The following is an 18,280-nucleotide window of genomic DNA, read 5'->3' as shown; positions in this document are numbered from 1 at the left end:
GGTCCCATCCACATGGCCCAAGCATTTAATCCTGCAAACGTTAGCTTGATGCCCATTGGCAATTCACTCGGTATCCCAGGTAACCTTTTGGTTCTCATCCAGTGGTTGCCAAAGACGTTGTGGAGTATAAATTCTGTAACTTAGTTTACAAATTTGTGCAAAGTTAGGAACACCACCTGTACCAAACTGACTGGAAGGGGTATAAACTTGCAATTGCTCTGGGGTACTGGCCTACTTGATGCATGCGTGGTGGTTCCCTATCAAGCAGAGGTGAAGTATGGGGGGACTTCTGACGGTGGATGCAGTGTCAGAGCTCACCCAAGTTATGTCTGAATAGCTAGGCAGAGAAGTTAATGTTGTGGGCTTCAGCAGGGAGCAGGGCTGACATGACAAGCAACCACTGAGTCAGGATAGATTGAGTAGTGGTGTGGGAGGGAGGATTTGACTGACAGGTACCACACTGTGGCGTATTTAGCATATGAGAAGGTGGAAACTGTACATACTGGTTGGCTTATTGCTACCTACTTCAGTTTCACCCAGCTTTCATTTTCATGCACTTTTCTGTTAACCTTATGCCCTTGTGGGTAGGAACTTTGGTTGGATTCACTCTGTTTGTGGCGCTGCCCTGAAGCCTTCAGCTGGCGAGTCATGTGTATATTTAATTGAAAGTGTCATACTGTTCCCTTTCTTTGAATGTGATTGTTTATGCCTTTTGTGGTCAGGACGTAGTTTGGAGTTGTGCAGCCAGAGGTGCAATGTCTCTCCCTTTCCTCTCCATTTTTCACTTTGATCCCAGGATCTGGTTCAAAGTGTTAGAATATCCTTCACTGTAAGCAAAAACTGAGGCTTCTGGAACGTTGAGGGGAGATCTGCTTGGATTCATCTGTCTCTGGGTCTTGACACAGTAGATAGCAAAAATCAATGTTAACATAAAGCAATTACAGAATAAAGATATGTTCACATAGTCAAGTGGCTGACTTTTTTTTAATTAATTCCCAACTGACTTGCCTTGCTTCAGATGGCAGACCACCCTTTACAGAAATTGATAGGTAATAAGGTAAAAGTAGAGGCCAAGTATATTTTTTTATCAGATTTGTATTTACATTTATTGCATTACACCTCTTATAAAAAGCTGTTTGTTGTGTACTGATCTCCAGAGCAGGTACTGATATATTAGACATTGCTAGTAGCTTACATAGGTATTTTCTTTAGTATTTGTAGGTTACATCAGTATCCTCTTGCACATACGTCAAAACAGACTATTCTATTTAGCCAATAAAAATGTGATACATCACACTAAGATTAATATTTTCGAGGCAACTACTATTAAAATGCAAATTAAATCCCAGGTTTTCAAGTCTAGGTAAGATTAAATATGTTTTCAAAAAGTAAACTATGATTAATTTCCATTACGTAAAATCTAATTTTGCAATTGGAAGGTTTAATAAACAGAACACATATTGCATGTCCAACAACTTACTCTTTGCGGAATCCAGTCTGGCCCTCCTTACAAGACACAATAACAAAGGCAGCACCAGGAAAATTTACATCCATACTGACTTTAGAATCAGAAATTGGAAATTCTTCAGATGGAAACTGTTCTGGAGCATTCTATATAAAAAGGGAAATAATGACAAACAGCTAATTGTAGTAATGAAGCAATTTCATTATGAAATAAGGATAGGTGATACAAAAAAGCGTTCTCACCTGTAGAAACATAGTCAACAGTTCTAAAAAGATTAAAAAGCAAATTCAGGCTAACACACAACAGCCAGTTTAATTCACTTATGAGAGTTCAAATTCTAAACTCTCTTCCACACAAGACATACAAAATAGTGTACCACAATGTTTAGTACTCAGAAAATGTGCCTCGAAAATATAGTTACCAATGCAGGCTCTAAAAATATCATCCAACACCTCGTACACGAATGTTTCAAAATGCTTCACCAAGACATACAGAAGGAAGCAAACGAAAGTTGTGTAAACATATAAAGAGAATAACTGCCCTTAACTTAGGGCACAAGTCGGGGGTACACGCAGGTACACAGCGTCCACCCACTATTTTCACAGGGTGGACGCCGTCCTTCTGCCAAGAAGTTGGGCCACACAGAAATATGCTGACACCAGGACATGTTCAGCAGCACGTTGTCTGCTTTCAATTCCCAGCAGCAACGAGGGAGCTTTTTTTCACCTCCAGCTGGGCCGAAGTTAAGGGCCATCAGGCCTCTTTTTGTTTGAATATCCTGACTGGAGGCGGCCAGCGAACCTTCCACTTAAATATAAATGCACTGGAGGTGAAACAAAGGCACACAGCTTGTTATATCTTCAAAGGTATTTGAGAGGCATGCTTTTGCCTTTGTTTAGTACTTGTATATAAGAGATGCATGCACTGTAAGAATGTCAGATGTGTTGGTCTGTCTCAGTATTTACACAAATAATTTCAGTATCACTACTTTATTTCTTTCATATCGCTATGCAACCCTATGCAGGGTGTCAGAGCTCTTTACGTAACATACACATTATACCTTGACAATAAATCATGTACATGTGTAAATCAACGTATAAGATGAGTTACATGAAACAGGGTTACAAGGTGTAGGAGTCACATGGCCTCCATAGCTCACTGGGCTATATTACTAGGATTATAATTTATGAACTTCAGGAAACAAAAGGATTTCCATGTTAAAAGCAATAACCCACTTTACTATCTACATAAAATAAAAATCGGTCATCTGCATGTTACGTGATGTGCTTTGCAGGAGACATATTAACCTTATACTACTTTGATTCAAATCTGTGACTTCACGAAACACAGATCTCTCCAACAAATGCGACAAAACTCCAGAGTTATCATTTCATGAGATTTACTGGGCACCTTTACAGCAGATGCCTTAACCCAATCAAATATTTTAAAATGTAGACTTTGCAACCTATTAAGCATAACAGATCTACTGCCATGCTTCTCCTTGTTGCCAATTTCACTGTGGCAGGGCTTAAAACACAAATGTATGAGTTAAGGCCCAGATTTTGAGTCGGGAGTGCGCCACTTTTTTGGCACAACCCAAAGCCACATCTCATTTGTTAAATCTCATAATGCGCTTAAATGTACACATGGTATACCTGATAATCATATGTGTGAGGGTCTTAATATCTGATGTCACTTCTTGTTATGTCACTTCCAGTGAGGTAATTTCCTGTGATGTCACGTGTCGTGACATCATGCGCTGTGATGGCACGGGTCATGATTTCACTTGCATACTGCCTAACCTGGTTAGTCGCTAACGTCTTGTTTTATTGCGTGTGTCCTGCTTTAACTGTTAAATAATGTTACGAAAATTGCTCTACATTTACATTCCTCTGACACCTTCCACTTTAACCAAAGCTTCCAAAATCAAACCACAACTTCAAGACCAGATCATGGACTTTAGAAGAACCATGAAATTTTATCAACAAAATACTCTCGGGGGCTTTAATTTACAATTGGAAACATATGTGAAAAGAAAGATATGTGAAAAGAAAGATATGTGGAAAGAACAATACTCTCAAAATAAATATATTAAAACACACATGCTACTCTCAGTGTTCAAATTGCCAATATATTTTAAGGGCAACATACATGATTTAATTCAAGCCCAAGAAAAAAAAATCCTCACTACATCTCACTAGTCTGATCTCCAGTCTTACCCTTCGAAATCAAAGACACAAACGTTTATAAGAGGAATGCTTGCAGACAGTGAAAACCACTGGGAATCACTCTGTGTAGCATTACAACAAATAATGTTTCACTCACTGTGCCACTCGAGACAGAGAGCAGCCTTATGCCAATCTGTACTAACTGCACTTTGCATGGGAATAAACCACAGCGAACTGCCATGTGAGGCCTCATCCAGGAGAGCAAATTACTTATCTTTGGTAATACTTTTTCTGGTGGACACTCAAACTAAATATTTTTCACCTTTAGGATATGCGGTAGGAGCTAGGCTGGATCTGAAGAACTTTACAGCTTTGCTTTGGTGTGCAGGTAGGTAGTGTTGTGAGGCTGCGCGCATATATGCTCCAACCCGGTATGCTTACGTCAGTATCTTGCCTCTGCACCCTCAAAGGCAGAGTATATCACAATTGTTGGTAACATTGTTCTGATTGCTAACTTAGTACCTTTTCAGAGTTTGAAAAAGGCCCTCCATGATGTATGGGTACATTGCCCAGAGTGGAATCGTGCGATAACAATGATTGGTCTGTTCACTGTATATGTTATGTGTTGGACCTGGCCTTTGTTGTGAATAAAACTCTAATAAAAAGTTTCACAATAAAAAGGAGACCATTCCACAGAAATGGGGAGTGGTAGGGCAGTGAAAAAAGTTAGAGTATCCACCAGAAAGAGCGTTACCGAAGTTAAGTAACTTGGTCTTCTGATGGATAATTCAAAGTTAAGATTCCTCACCATTATAATAGATACCAAAGCGGTACCTCTGAAAGCTGAACGGTCTGTGGGGTGGACTCAAATTAGATAGTCCTTGAGAACCGAGTGGGTGAAGTGTCATTCCCGTCAGACCTGGCTGTCAATGGTGTAGTGCCTTACGAATGTATGCAGTGCACCAATGCAGTCAAAGCAGCCTTGCCCCTCGTGGAAATGGCTCTCAAATCCTCATGGGACTGTTTCTGGGTCAGCGCATAACAGACCTTGAGAGAAAGTCCTCTTCAGCAAGATGGCCCTTGCTACAATCAAAGTAAATACTCCAATCAATGAAAAGTCTCTTCCTCTTACAAGAGGTGAGGGGCAAAGAATGCTGGTAGAGTGACTAGCTGCCAAACGCGGAAGAGAATCATGACCTTAAGCAAAAAGGCAGTTTGAGTCTTCAGCATCAACTTATCTGGGAAGGTGGTGGTGCAGGGCGGTTCTCTTGATGGTCCCTGAAGTTGACTTATGAGACAAGCTGATGTAATCACAATGAGGAAGACAATTTTCAAGTCAAGAGATGCACAGAACAACAATGCAATGGCTTAAAAGGTGTGCACATAAGGAATTTGAAGACCAAGTTATGGTCCCACTGGGGCATCACAAATGGTTTAGTACGGAAAATGTGAGCCAAAATCTTTAATAACTTACATAACAACTGGTGATTGAAATAAGGATATAAAGTATGGAAGAGGTGACTAATGACCTTTGAGAGTGTGCACATAGGCCTCGCTGGATATTATTATGTTCCATATAGGTACCACAATATAGGCTCCCGTAGTCACCTAACATTTCACCTATATTCTCCCCTACCATTACACTGCATAACGGTTCTTAGTACTGACCTTTTGCCTAGTTATGGTAATGTCCAGAGATGACATGGGGTTTTCTCTGAAAAGCTTAAGCCTTATTCATTATGCATGAGGATTCTTGGAATCACAGCAGGACAGCAGGTCTACCATCTCCTGCATAATAACTATGTAAAAGGGTCATTCCTTCGTCATCCTAGTCCGAGATGACACCGCGAGGTATGTCCCCAGGTGGTATCACTTTGGGTATATATACACCATCTCTTGATAACGTAGTCAGAGGAGAAAAGGACTTCCATGCCGACACACTGACGCGAGATGCGGAGGCTCCTGCACGCAGACACTTCAGCTCGCAGTGGTTTGACATCCCTTGCGGGGTGTCCAACTCAAGACCAAGACAAGGTCCTTCGTTCCTTTCAATCAGGTAATGGGGTTGACTTTATCCTAGAGGGATTCTTGGCTTTGCATCCACATACATGCTAGGTACATCTAGTTAGGGTCGCATTGTAGGAGTACGCCTTCTACTGTCATGGACTGTGAGTAGGCCTGCTGGTGCCGCAATTCTGGAGTGATTGTACCAGTTTTTAAAGATTGTGAATATTTTACTTGTGGGATTTTTAAGTGTTACGTGATTCGGGGGCATTTGTATTCTTCCTACTTGTATCTGGGGCATTCTTTTAACTGTTATTTGCACCTGGGGCATTTTTAAAACACATACCCTTTGCTCTGCTCTGCTCCTGGAACTGACCCCGGTACGCCGCGGCTGCTGTGCCGTTTGTGCGGAGGGCGGTTCCGCCATTTTCCACATAATACCTACTTCCGGCAGGACGCGGTCTAGTCGTCCGCCGGAAGGAAGGTACTTAGCCCCACATGCACCGGACGCGCAGCGGGCACGTCGCGGGCGTGCCGAAGGCACGCCTAAGGCAAGCCCGTCTGCGCCCGGCCGTGCCTGGCCCGCGCCGAGTGCACGAAATGCTGCCGGTTTGCATAAAGACAGGCTAGTGTATGCTACGAAGGAACTCCATGCTCTTAATCAATTAAAGGAGGATTGTGAGTTATGTCCTCTTAATGCCAGCTGTAGATGCCGTAGCTGTGGCTTTGCTTTTTCGACCTCAGATGCTATTCATGCAGCTACTTTGCCTACCCTAGATTTTGCTGCAGGGGGGACTTGCTAATGCACGCTCACTAGGGAAACACAGATATGAAACAGCCCAAGTAATTGAAAATATGAGGCTGGATATGCTTTTTATAACAGAGACATGGGCTGATGTGGCTTCGGACCCAGATTTTATTACTGCCTCCCCGGTTAGTTATAGCTTCGTCAAGATGGATAGGCCTTTGGGTAGGAGAGGAGGAGGAGTAGGAATCATATTTAGAGATTGCTATACTGTTACGGTCCATCCTGGTCAGTTAATTGGCTGTGAAGCCCTACATTTCACTGCCAAACTTAGCCCCAACCTTTCATTTAAGGGTATTCTTGTTTACCGGCCTCCTGGGGCTAAATCCCTGTTTTTAAACAATCTGGACGAAATACTTGAAACGGTGCTAGTTTATAAGGAATTTACCATCCTGGGCGATTTCAATTTTTATCTAGAGAATCCTACAAATACAGAGACTGCTATGCTCCTGGACACCCTAGGTGCAGCAGGGTTGGCTCAATTGGTCGGCGTTCCCACTCATGAAGCAGGGCACACGCTGGTTGGGATTTTCTCTTCTTTTCACAGGCTTAAAGTTAAAGAGGGGATTCCTCTGTCCTGGTCGGATCACTTACTTATTAATTTCACCTTCCCCATAAGTGTTCATCGGCAGGATAATAGGGCTATGCTTCAAGGAGCTCCCTGTAGAGCCTGGAGTAAAGTGGATAAAACTGCTCTTCGAACCACACTGGTATGCTCTCTTCCCCCAGGTTGTGCCAACGTGGATACAGCAGTCAACAACTACAATAGCTGGCTATCCGAGGCCATTAGCGTAGCGGTTCCTATTAAGCACATCTCGGGCAACCGGTCGGCGCCATCCGCTCCCTGGTTCTCCTAGCTCCTTCGCAATGAAAAGCAAAAATGCCGTCGTATGGAACGCCGTTGGCGTCTGAACTATTACGACTCTGACAAACAGATTTACCGGATAGCCCTCGGGTCTTATAAAGCACTAGTGATCAATGAGAAAAGCAAATACTTTCAATCTCCGATTGAGTCTGCAAAATATTCTTCTAAAGAATTGTTTGCAGTTATAAATAAATTAACGGTCCCCAAGGCTTTTAACAAACTGGGCAGTCAACAGTTTGTTGATGATATGGCCTCCAACTTTAAAGGCAAAGTGTTGGATATTGTTTGCAATTTTAAAGACGGCTTAGGTGCCCAGTCGGTTGCTAGTTCGCAGGCGGCAGCTGGCGGCATGAGCAGGTTTCTCGAGTTCTCTCCTGTGTCGGCTGACACAGTGAGCCATCTTATTTTGGCCTCTAAATCAGATTCTCCATCGGATCCGTGCTCGTCAGCCTTTCTGATGGATCTAGTAGACCTGGTGAGTCCCGTTTTGGCAGACATTTTCCATAGGATGGTCTCCTCAGGCAGTTTTCCTACTATCTGGAAAGAGACCTTCGTTCTCCCGCTTCTCAAGAAACCTACCTTAGATGTATCCATGACATCGAATTACCGTCCCATTGCACGCCTTCCTCTCCCAGCTAAAATCTGGATAAAATTATGAACGTCCAATTGACGCAGTTCATTGATGATAACGGGCTGTTGGACCATTCTCAGTTTGGTTTCCGCAAGGAACACTGTACCGAGACTGCGCTTATTAAGGCTACCGAAGAAATCAGAGCGGTTATGAATGCGGGAGGCACCGCGGCATTAATTCTACTTGATCTCTCCGCCGCGTTCGACACTTTTGATCATACTCTCCTGACCCACCGATTAAAATCTTTTGGTGTGGAAGCAATGGCATTGGCCTTGCTTGCCTCCTTTTTGCAGGAGAGGAGATCAACGGTGTCGCTCGACGGGTTCAATTCGGAGCCTTATGTGCTGCCTTGTGGGGTTCCGCAGGGAAGCTTGTTGAGCCCACTGTTGTTTAATGTTTACGTCACTGAACTTGCGTTGTTGGTCAGAGACTACAGCTTCTCATTAACATCGTACGCAGATGACTCTCAGATTGTGGTTGCAGCTCATAAAAAACAGAGCAATTCCATAACATCTGGATGAGCAGTCACTGCCTTAAATTAAACTCTGAGAAGACGGAAGTGTTGATTTTTGGCAATCTGCAACCTTCCTGGAGCAATCTCTTGTGGCCTATAGAAATGGGCCTGCCGCCCATTCCAACGGCAAAGACCAGAAACTTGGGCATTCTGATTGACAACAGATTGACGTTCATTCAACAAACCAATGCCATTGTGTCTGCGTCCTACTTCCTGATAAAAAAAAATCAAGAAGATACTTCCCTACATCCCGGAGGAAACCAAGAAAGTGGTCATCACCTCCCTTATCCAGTCCAAGTTGGATTATTGCAACGGGCTTTATTTGAATTCCCAGAAGCAGTGCCTGAGGAAACTGCAGGCAGTTCAAAATTCAGCGGCTCGCCTTTTGCTGAGCCCCCCCTGGCATAAATCCATCTCTGAAGAAATTCGGAAGTTGCATTGGCTTCCAGTGGTGCAACAAATCAAATTCAAGGCACTTTGTGTGGCTTTTAAGGCCTTGACACTGAAGGGTCCGTTGTTCTTACAGGAGCTTTTTAGGTGGTACCAGCCAGGTAGATCACTTCGCTCCACGGGTGCCAAACTACTAACAGTGCTGAAAATTCGAACCCTGCAGTGGGGAGGACGGAGCTTGCAGTACGGTACCTCCAAGCTGTGGAACCTGCTGCCACCCGAGATCAGGAAGGCTAGCTCTATTTTGAGCTTTAGAAAAAACTTGAAAACTTGGTTGTTTCAGTAAATGGAGTCGGTTGGGGTTCTGCTCATGGTTCTAATGCCGAGACACCATTTTGGTATTTGTGCGCTTTATAAATATCATTATCATCATTATCATTATCATCATGTATTTTATATACTTGCCTGTATTCATTGTTTTAGCATGATGGCAGAAATCTACCACCCTTTTACTCTGTTAATGCTTATAATCATTTATATCTGCTACTGTCTAATGGTTGTTTCAGCACACTTATTTTACACTAGAATGTCGCTGATTCAATAAATGCTTATTCCCCACCGTTTATTGTGTGTACCTCTCTGAGACTAAGTAAGCACGAGTGACTGAGCGATAAGCAGCACTGTTTCCACAATTCTGAGGGATCAGGTTTGTCATGTTCGATAGTTGGCAAGAACTATTCTCTTCTTGGTAAGAGGGATTTCTAGTGGCACTGTGAGCTAGCTGGTATACAGGCAAACATACTCGGTAGGGGTGTCTAGAATCAGTCTGACTCCAATCCTACAGTGTATGTTGTCTAAATGCACAGATCCTATTTAGGTTTGTAGGAACCACACAACACTATAACACAGAACAAACAAAAGAATATCCGTCAGCTGCACTTGTGAATGGTAATTGTCCTGGCACCTCACCAGGTTAGGAATTTGCCATGCATAGATGGATTTGGAGGAAGGGAGAATTACATCCACCACATCAGACGACTAATCAAACACACTTAATTACCCCAGCTCAATCTACACACATAAAGGTGTAATTTGCGGAGGTTCAGATGAAGGACACTACCCTGTTGCTGAGACAGGTCTTTGATAAGAGGTACCTTAATCGGAGGACAGATGTTCATGCTCAGGAGTTTAATCTCCCTGTGGGGGTTCTATCAGAAGGATTTGTTACTATCCGCAGTACGTCTCCATATGATCAGAACTCACAAAAAGGTAACCGGATGGTGTATCTACACTGCTCACCAGAATAATCCTGTGAGGATAGAGGGACAGACGCACACATGCGTTTAGACGAGAACTCTCACTCACCCGGAGGTGACATGCTTCATCATTGTGTTCCCTCTTGCACACTGAGACCGCAAGGTACCCAGTGTGGGCTACAACTCCCCCGGAGGAGAGGAGCGTGAGGTGTTTAATGTCATCTGATGCAGGTTATAAGCGAGGGGCAGAGTGCAAACAAAATCAAAATGTGAGTTAAAACTATCTCCTGGTTGACAAAGTCAATCCTTTATTCACGTCCCCAGTGGATAGGTTGCAAACAGCTAAGTGAGAATAGGGATATGGATATTCCCTATTAGGATCTGGTCAATATGTTTCTGCCCTGTCAGACCGATAGGTTCCAGGCATTCCTCAGGACCAGGCGCTTCGTCACTCTGCTACAAAACTGTGAGTAAATAATAAAAATGTAAGAGTATACCATACTTTACTGATGTGGCATTGATTTGTGGTATCAGCATGTAGTCAGGTCCACAGTCTGTAAGGATATAACACACATCAAAATACAGTCTGCAAATCAAGACGTCCCATTCTTTATTAACCACCAGTGTCTTTCACCATCACTGCAAAAGTGTGTAATTATAGAAATAAAAAAAACAGCAATTGTGTGCTCAGGAGTTCAAAGCACCTGGCCCAATGCATCTCCTAACATGAGACACAACACATTCTTGATTATGGCAAACAGGTCTAGCCAGCACTCTCCGCAAATATTGAATACACCCTCAGGGTGCAAATACCACTCGTGAGCCAAGTGGTGATGTCTGGTGAATTCTCTGGGATTCAGGGGCCCTGCGGATGGCTACAAGAAATATGTTATGTTGCTCCAGCAATCTTAAGAACATACAGCCTCTTGGCACAGGACCCAGAACCTCATTCTGCTCTGCTTGGTTCAGTACCACTTGGTAGTGTTGTTTGTGAAATCCTGAACCAGCCTCCCCCCGACGGATGGCGGGGAAAGCCATAAGGGCCAGATAAATAGCCCAAAACTCAAGTAGGCTGATGTGGAGCTGTGGCGTGAGTACCACTCTTCATCTGGTCTGTCTAAACATAGCGGTTCATTTCAAGAGCCAGGTCTTGAGATCCTTCCTGAACTGAGTCAGCGACAGGGATTGCCTGAGGTAGAGATGCAGGGTGTTACAGGTCTTGGCGGCAAGGTGGGAGAAGGATCTTCCTCCGGTTTTGGTCTTGTGGATCTGTGAGACGGTGGCAGTTGAGCTTTGTAGGCATGTGTGAGGAGCTGATTTATTTATTTTTATTTAATTGAAAGGTTTTATAAAGCGCGAACATGATCCGTCAGGGTATCAGAGCGCTGTACACAACACAAAGTATGTAAGATGAACAGATAAAAGGTAGGAAATTAATACATGTAGGTAGTCAGGAAGTAGTAATGCGAGAAAGAACAAACCAAGTAATAGTAGGTATCAAACATTACAAATGCATCATTGAACTTTGGAAACACAGCTGTAGCCCAGGATTTAAAGTTAGTTTGGGTGGCTTCAGGTCTATCTTTGCAGGTAGTTATTCAGGAGCACCTCTTTGACTTCTTTTTTGAATGTGGCAATCACAGGGTTAGATCTGATTTCAGAGGAAGAGCATTCCCAATTCTCAGAGCAAGACCAGAGAAGGCTCGGTTAGAAGTTCTCTTCTTATTGAATTTTTGTGGCTTCAGCAATAGATTAGTAGATCTACTTAGGGTTAGATTCAGGCTGGATCGTTCAAGTTCTTTTGCCAGATAAACTGGAGTGTTGTAGTGAAGAGCCTTGTGTGTCAGCAGGCAATCTTGAAATAAATCCTTGCTTCGAAGGGGAGCCACTTGAATTGAATGAAGTCTGGTGTGATGTGCTCACGTTTTCTTGAACCCGTGATGAGTCTGCAGCAATGTTCAGAGTGGCCCTTAATACCTTCAATGCTAAGCTTTTGAGAATCCCATTATACATGACGAGTTATCCTTGTCATTAGCACTGAACAGGTTTTTAATGGAGCCCTGCTAGTTTTGGAAAGTCCAGCCAGGGTCGCAATTCCGTAATCTAAGCGGGAGATAACTAGGGATTGGACTGCAAGCTTCTTGTCATCAGGAAGTAGGAAGGGTTTGATTTTTCTTAACCTGTTGCGTTGGTGATTAGCTCCTCTAGTTGTTGCGCTGATGTGGTCTTGCATATTCAGGTATTTGTCCAGAGATATGCCTAATTATGTAGTGGAACCAACAATATGTGGTGTGTAACTGAGGGCTGTTAGATGGGCGTGCCAGTCCTGAATGAGTATAGAATGATTGTGTGGGAAAATCAGGAGGAATTCAGTTTTCAGAGTATTTAGCATAAGGTGATTGTGAGTTAACCAATGTTGAGTTTTCACAAGTGCAGAGTTAAGAGTTTTGATGTCATCTGGTGTAGACATTTTCATGTAGAATTGAGTATAGTCTGTGTACATGTTGTAGTGTACTTTTGAGAGGTTCAGAATTTTGGTGAGAGGTTCCATGATCAAGGTGAAGAGTATGCCTGATAGTGCTGATCCTTGAGGCACTGCAATGGAGACTGGGGTACTGTTAGAAAGGAAGTGCTGGGCTTTGATTCTCTGACTTCTATTATGTAGGAATGATGCAAACCAATTTAAAACAGGGCCTGATAACCCCATCCTTTTTTCAAGAAGATCAATCAAGTTGTCATGTTTGACCATGTCAAATGCAGCGGAAAGATCAAGGAGTATAAGTAGGCAACTTTCACTTTGGTTCCATAGCCTCAAAGCGTCATCAACGATGTGGGTCAGAGCAGTTTCAGTACCGATCTGAAGCCTGATTGATATTGGTCGAGGAGTTGAAATTGTTTGATATGGTTACAAAGATGTGTGTTTAAGCATTTCTTAAAGTAGTTTGGCTAAAGAACAAGTTACTTACCTTCGGTAACGCTTTTTCTGGTAGATACAATATCTGCCTGTGGATTCCTCACCTTGTGAATACCCCTTGCGTCAGCAACATTCGGAAATTCTTTTTTCGTAGCCTCGCGCCGACGTGGACTCCTGACGTCATAGAGACACGACCTCGCTCGCGACTCCGCTGACGTCACCGACGCCTATAATAGGCCCACGCCGGCGTGATGACATCAGTTCCGCCCTTTTTTCCGTGCCATCGAGGCACACGGACGGACCAATGACAGTAGAAATATACAAGTATACACAGTACACCATAATCAAGGCAAAACACACAGTGTTAAGCAAAAGCAGGAAAGAAATTGGAACATTTCCTTGACAACAAAATATATATATACATTACATTACAGTGACTCTGGCAAAGAAGAGTGGACAAACGGGGAGGCGGGTGGGTCAGTGAGGAATCCACAGGCAGATATTGTATCTACCAGAAAAAGCGTTACCGAAGGTAAGTAACTTGTTCTTCTGATAGATACATCTGCCGTGTGGATTCCTCACCTTGTGAATAGAGTCCCACAGCAGTCCCCACTCCCGGAGGAGGGTGTCCACTCTTCTAAACCAGGAAATCCTGAAGGACAGAGCGTGCAAAATGACCATCCCTCCTCACCTCGGAATCCAAGCAGTAATGCTTCGCGAAAGTGTGGAGGGAAGACCAAGTTGCCGCTCTACAAATATCCTCTACAGGCACACCTCTAGCCAATGCAGAGGTCGAAGATTTAGCTCTAGTTGAATGAGCCCTTATACCCTCTGGTGGTTCCTTACCGGCCAAAGAGTAGCAGATCTTTATGCAGAGGACGATCCATCTCGATAAAGTTCTTTTATGGACCGCTCTTCCTTTCTTGCAGCCAGCAAACCCAACGAAGAGCTGGTCTTCCAAACGAAAGTCCTTGGATCTGTCCAAGTAAAAGGACACCGCCCTCTTAGGATCCAGACGGTGCAGTCTCTCTTCATCCTTAGAAGGGTGAGGGGGAGGATAGAAGGAAGGTAAAGTAATGGACTGTCCTAGGTGGAAGGGAGTTACCACCTTAGGCAGAAAAGCAGCCCTGGTCCTGAGAACCATTCGATCAGCATGTATGGACAAGAAAGGGGGCTTGTGACAAAGAGCTTGAAGCTCACTTACCCTTCTTGCCGAGGTTATTGCCACGAGGAAGACCGTCTTAAGGGTAAGAAGCCTCAAGGGACAATTGTGGAGAGGCTCGAAAGGAGCACCCATCAAAAAGGTCAAGACCAGATTCAAGTCCCACTGAGGCACAATAAAAGGGACAGGAGGAAACTTATTAATAAGACCCTTTAAAAACCTTAAAACCACAGGTGACTTAAAAAGAGAAGGCTGGTCAGGCAAACAGAGAAAAGCTGACAGCGCAGAAAGATAGCCCTTCACTGTAGCAACGGCAAGACCCTGCTGCGCCAGAGAAAGGGCAAACTGGAGAACATTAGACAAATGGGCCTTCAAAGGATCAACAGACCTTTCCCCACACCACGTGACAAATTTCGACCATCTATAAGAATAGATGGACTTAGTGGAGTCACGCCTGGCTGACAAGATAACATCCACAACGTCAGGCGGGAGGGAAAAGGAAATCAGGTTGCCCCGCTCAATCTCCAGGCATGAAGGTGCAATGTCTGGAGGTGGGGGTGTAGAACCTGCCCCTCCATCTGAGAGAGGAGGTCTGCCCTGTGAGGGAGACGGAGCGGCGGGTGAGAGGAGAGGTGGAGTAGATCTGTATACCACACCCTTCTTGGCCAATCCGGGGCGACCAATATGACTTGGGCCCGGTCTTGGCGAATCTTACTCAGAACCCGAGGAATCAAAGGTATGGGGGGAAACGCGTAAAGGAGTTGACCTTTCCAACTCAACTGAAACGCGTCCCCCAAGGCTCCTTGCATCGGATACTGGAGACTGCAGAAAGACAGGCAGTGCGCATTCCCGTGAGTGGCGAACAGGTCCACCCGAGGAGTCCCCCACATCTGAAAGATGTCGTGAACAACCTCCGGGTGAAGCCTCCACTCGTGGTCGGCAGAGAACTGCCGACTGAGACTGTCTGCACGAACGTTCAACACCCCGGCCAGATGATTTGCCATCAGACAAATCTGATGGTCCTGAGCCCAGGACCAGAGACGCAGAGCCTCTCTGCAGAGACACTGGACCCTACTCCTCCCTGCTTGTTGATGTACCACATCGCGGTCGTGTTGTCCGTCAGGACTTGAACCGACTGACCGCGAAGGGAAGGGAGGAAGGCCTTGAGCGCCAAACGTATTGCCCGCAATTCTAGAAGGTTGATGTGAAGCAACCTTTCCTCTGGAGACCAAAGGCCCTTGACCTCCAGATCCCCCAGATGAGCACCCCACCCGAGAGTGGATGCATCCGATATCACCGTGGCCACCGATGGGGGAAGTTGAAAAGGCTTTCCTTGGGACAGATTGCCTTCCACGCCCCACCAAGACAGATCCGCCGCAGCTTCTCTGGAGATCCTCACTGACTCCCTGAGATCTCCGTTGTGCTGATACCACTGCTTGCGGAGGCACCACTGGAGCGCCCTCATGTGCCAGCGTGCATGGTTGACCAACAGAATGCATGAAGCCATCAGACCGAGCAGGCGAAGGACCTTCAGAACTGGAACAACCGCTCCATTGTAAAATAAAGGAATCATCTCCCGTATGTCGCGAATCCTTTGAGGGGGAGGGAATGCACGACATACGGTTGTGTCCAGTACTGCACCTATGAACAGGTTGCGCTGGGAGGGCACCAGGTGAGACTTGGGTACATTTATTGAAAAACCCAACCTGTACAACAACTGGGTTGTCTCCTGCAGATGATGAAGCACAACCTCTGACGACTCCGCTTTGATCAGCCAATCGTCCAGATACGGGAATACCGGAATCCCCTATCTTCTGAGATGCGCCGCCACCACTGCCATCACCTTGGTGAAGACCCGAGGTGCAGTAGTAAGTCCAAACGGAAGGACCGCAAACTGGTAGTGTTGTGATCCAACCGTAAAACGGAGATACCTCCTGTGCGACTTCAGGATTGGGATGTGAAAGTACGCATCCTGCAAGTCGAGTGACACCATCCAGTCTTCTTCCAGCAGAGCCTGAAGAACCTGAGCAAGGGTGAGCATCTTGAATTTCTCCTGCTTCAGATAAAAATTCAAGATCCTGAGATCCAGGATCGGACGAAGCCTGCCATCCTTCTTGGGAATCAGGAAATACCGGGAGTAGCATCCCTGACCCCTTTCCTGCTCTGGAACCACCTCTATCGCACCTTTTCTCAAAAGTGTTTGGACTTCCTCCTGTAGGAGTAACAGATGTTCCTCTGAGCAATATCCCTGGCAAGGAGGGTAATTGGGAGGGAATTCCCGAAAGGGAAGGGCATACCCATTTTCTACGAGATTGAGAACCCAAAGATCTGATGTAACCGATTCCCAATCTCGTAGAAAGTAGGTAAGCCGACCCCCCACTGGACCCACATGATCCTGAATGGCGGATCTAGGGCTGCTTTTCTGTGGCTGGGGGGTTGGAGGAGGTGGAGGAGGAAGAGACCTGACGACCTCGAGGACGTGACCTCTGTTTCCCTCTGTAAGACCTATACAAGGTATTCTGCTGCTGCTGTTGTTGCTGCTGCTGCTGAGCGGGTCTATACGACCGAAAGGAAGAGCGACCAAACCCTCTAAACTTTCTGGTCGTAGAACCCCTGACCTGAAGGCCAAGAGATCTAGCAGTTGCCCTGCTGTCCTTGAATCTCTCCAAGGCCGTGTCTGCCTTCTTCCCAAAAAGCCCCTCGCCATCGAAAGGCAAATCCAATAATGCAGACTGCACATTAGCCGAAAAGTCAGATGACTTCAACCAGGCTGAACGCCTCGTGGCAACCGCCGTGCCCATGATCCTTGCCACAGAATCTGTTGTATCAAGTCCACTTTGGATGACCTGACGAGCCGCTGCCTGAGTGTCAGATAAAGCCTCTTCAAAGTCCTTTCTACTAGCCTCAGGAACCTTAGGGACCAAAGAACTTATAGAGTCCATAAGAGCATGGATGTATCTTCCCATGAGGCAAGTGGCGTTAGAAGACTTCAAAGCCATGCTGGACGAAGAAAAAATCTTCTTCGCAATCTGATCTTATTTCTTGGCTTCTTTGTCGCCAGGCACCTGCGGAAAAGCCCCAACAGACTTCTTAGAGCAAGCAGCCTGAATCACCAAACTTTCAGGGGAAGGATGCGAAGATAAGAAAGCAGGATCCTCAGGAGCCACTCTATACCTCCTAGCCACACTTTTTGCAACCGCAGGAGCAGAAAAAGGCTTTTTCCAAACTTCCATTATAGGATCCTTTAAGGCATCGTTAAATGGGAGCAAAGGTTCCACCGAAGAACTAGGAGAATGGAGAACCTCTGTCAACAAATTCGATTTAAACTCGACAGAGGGCAAAGTCAGACCTAAAAGTCCTGCTGCCTTCTTCATGACAACATGATAAGGTTGAACATCTCTGGAGGGAGCATCAGGTCCAGAAGGCAAAGACCACTCCGGAGAAAACTCAAGACCACTAGCATCCGCCAGGTCTTCGAAACAATCCCCTTCCAGTTCACCTTCCTGCACCTCAGAAGATGAATCATTAACTCTCTGCTCCTCCCGAAGCCGTTGAGCCTCTCTACGAGATCTCATTTTGACTCGAAGTGCAGCCGAATGCAACGCCGAATTCGACGGCGCCGGAGCCGACTTCGGAATCGAATCCGAGGGCTTGGAAGGCTGCCCCATAGAATCCAAGGGAGTCGATGACGCCGGGACCGGAGTCGCCGACTTCGGCCGAGCCGGCGTCGACACCGGCGTCGACCGCTGTGGAGCTTGGTACTGCCACAACGGAGTCGGAGCCGGCATATACGGCATGAAGGGTGCCGGAGCATATGAGTGTGGAACACCCAAATTGAAAGCCATTGGACCCATGGGACCTGAAGGTGCTCCAGAGGGGTACCACGACCTCGAGAAAACACCATACATCGCGTTTAAAAACGCAGAAGGGTCCTGACCTGGACTCGGAAATGGTGGATGCTCAGGCTGACCTCGAGGTACATTAGAATCTGTTTCCTCAACAGGATTCGAAGCCCCTTCCTCAACAGGAACTCCATCGGTGTCTTCCGGAGCCGGAGATGGAGCCGGAGATGGAGCCGGAGATGGAGCCGGAGATGGAGCCGGAGA

General features: G+C 45.6%; 1 protein-coding gene across 4 annotated transcripts in view; it reads right to left on the bottom strand.

Moving 5' to 3' along the window:
* HECTD4 (HECT domain E3 ubiquitin protein ligase 4) overlaps window positions 1-18,280 on the bottom strand; it is a 2,216,728-nt gene that overhangs the window by 793,931 nt on the left and 1,404,517 nt on the right. For all 4 annotated transcript variants that reach the window (XM_078667422.1, XM_078667425.1, XM_078667423.1 and 1 more), the window contains exon 58: window positions 1,481-1,611. In XM_078667422.1, coding sequence (XP_078523548.1) covers window positions 1,481-1,611 — 131 coding nt within the window. The remainder of the gene's footprint in view (window positions 1-1,480; window positions 1,612-18,280) is intronic.

Source organism: Lissotriton helveticus, chromosome 11 (genome assembly GCF_964261635.1).
Source record: "Lissotriton helveticus chromosome 11, aLisHel1.1, whole genome shotgun sequence".
NCBI classification, from domain to species: domain Eukaryota; kingdom Metazoa; phylum Chordata; class Amphibia; order Caudata; family Salamandridae; genus Lissotriton; species Lissotriton helveticus.
This window is presented reverse-complemented; position numbering and strand designations above follow the sequence as displayed.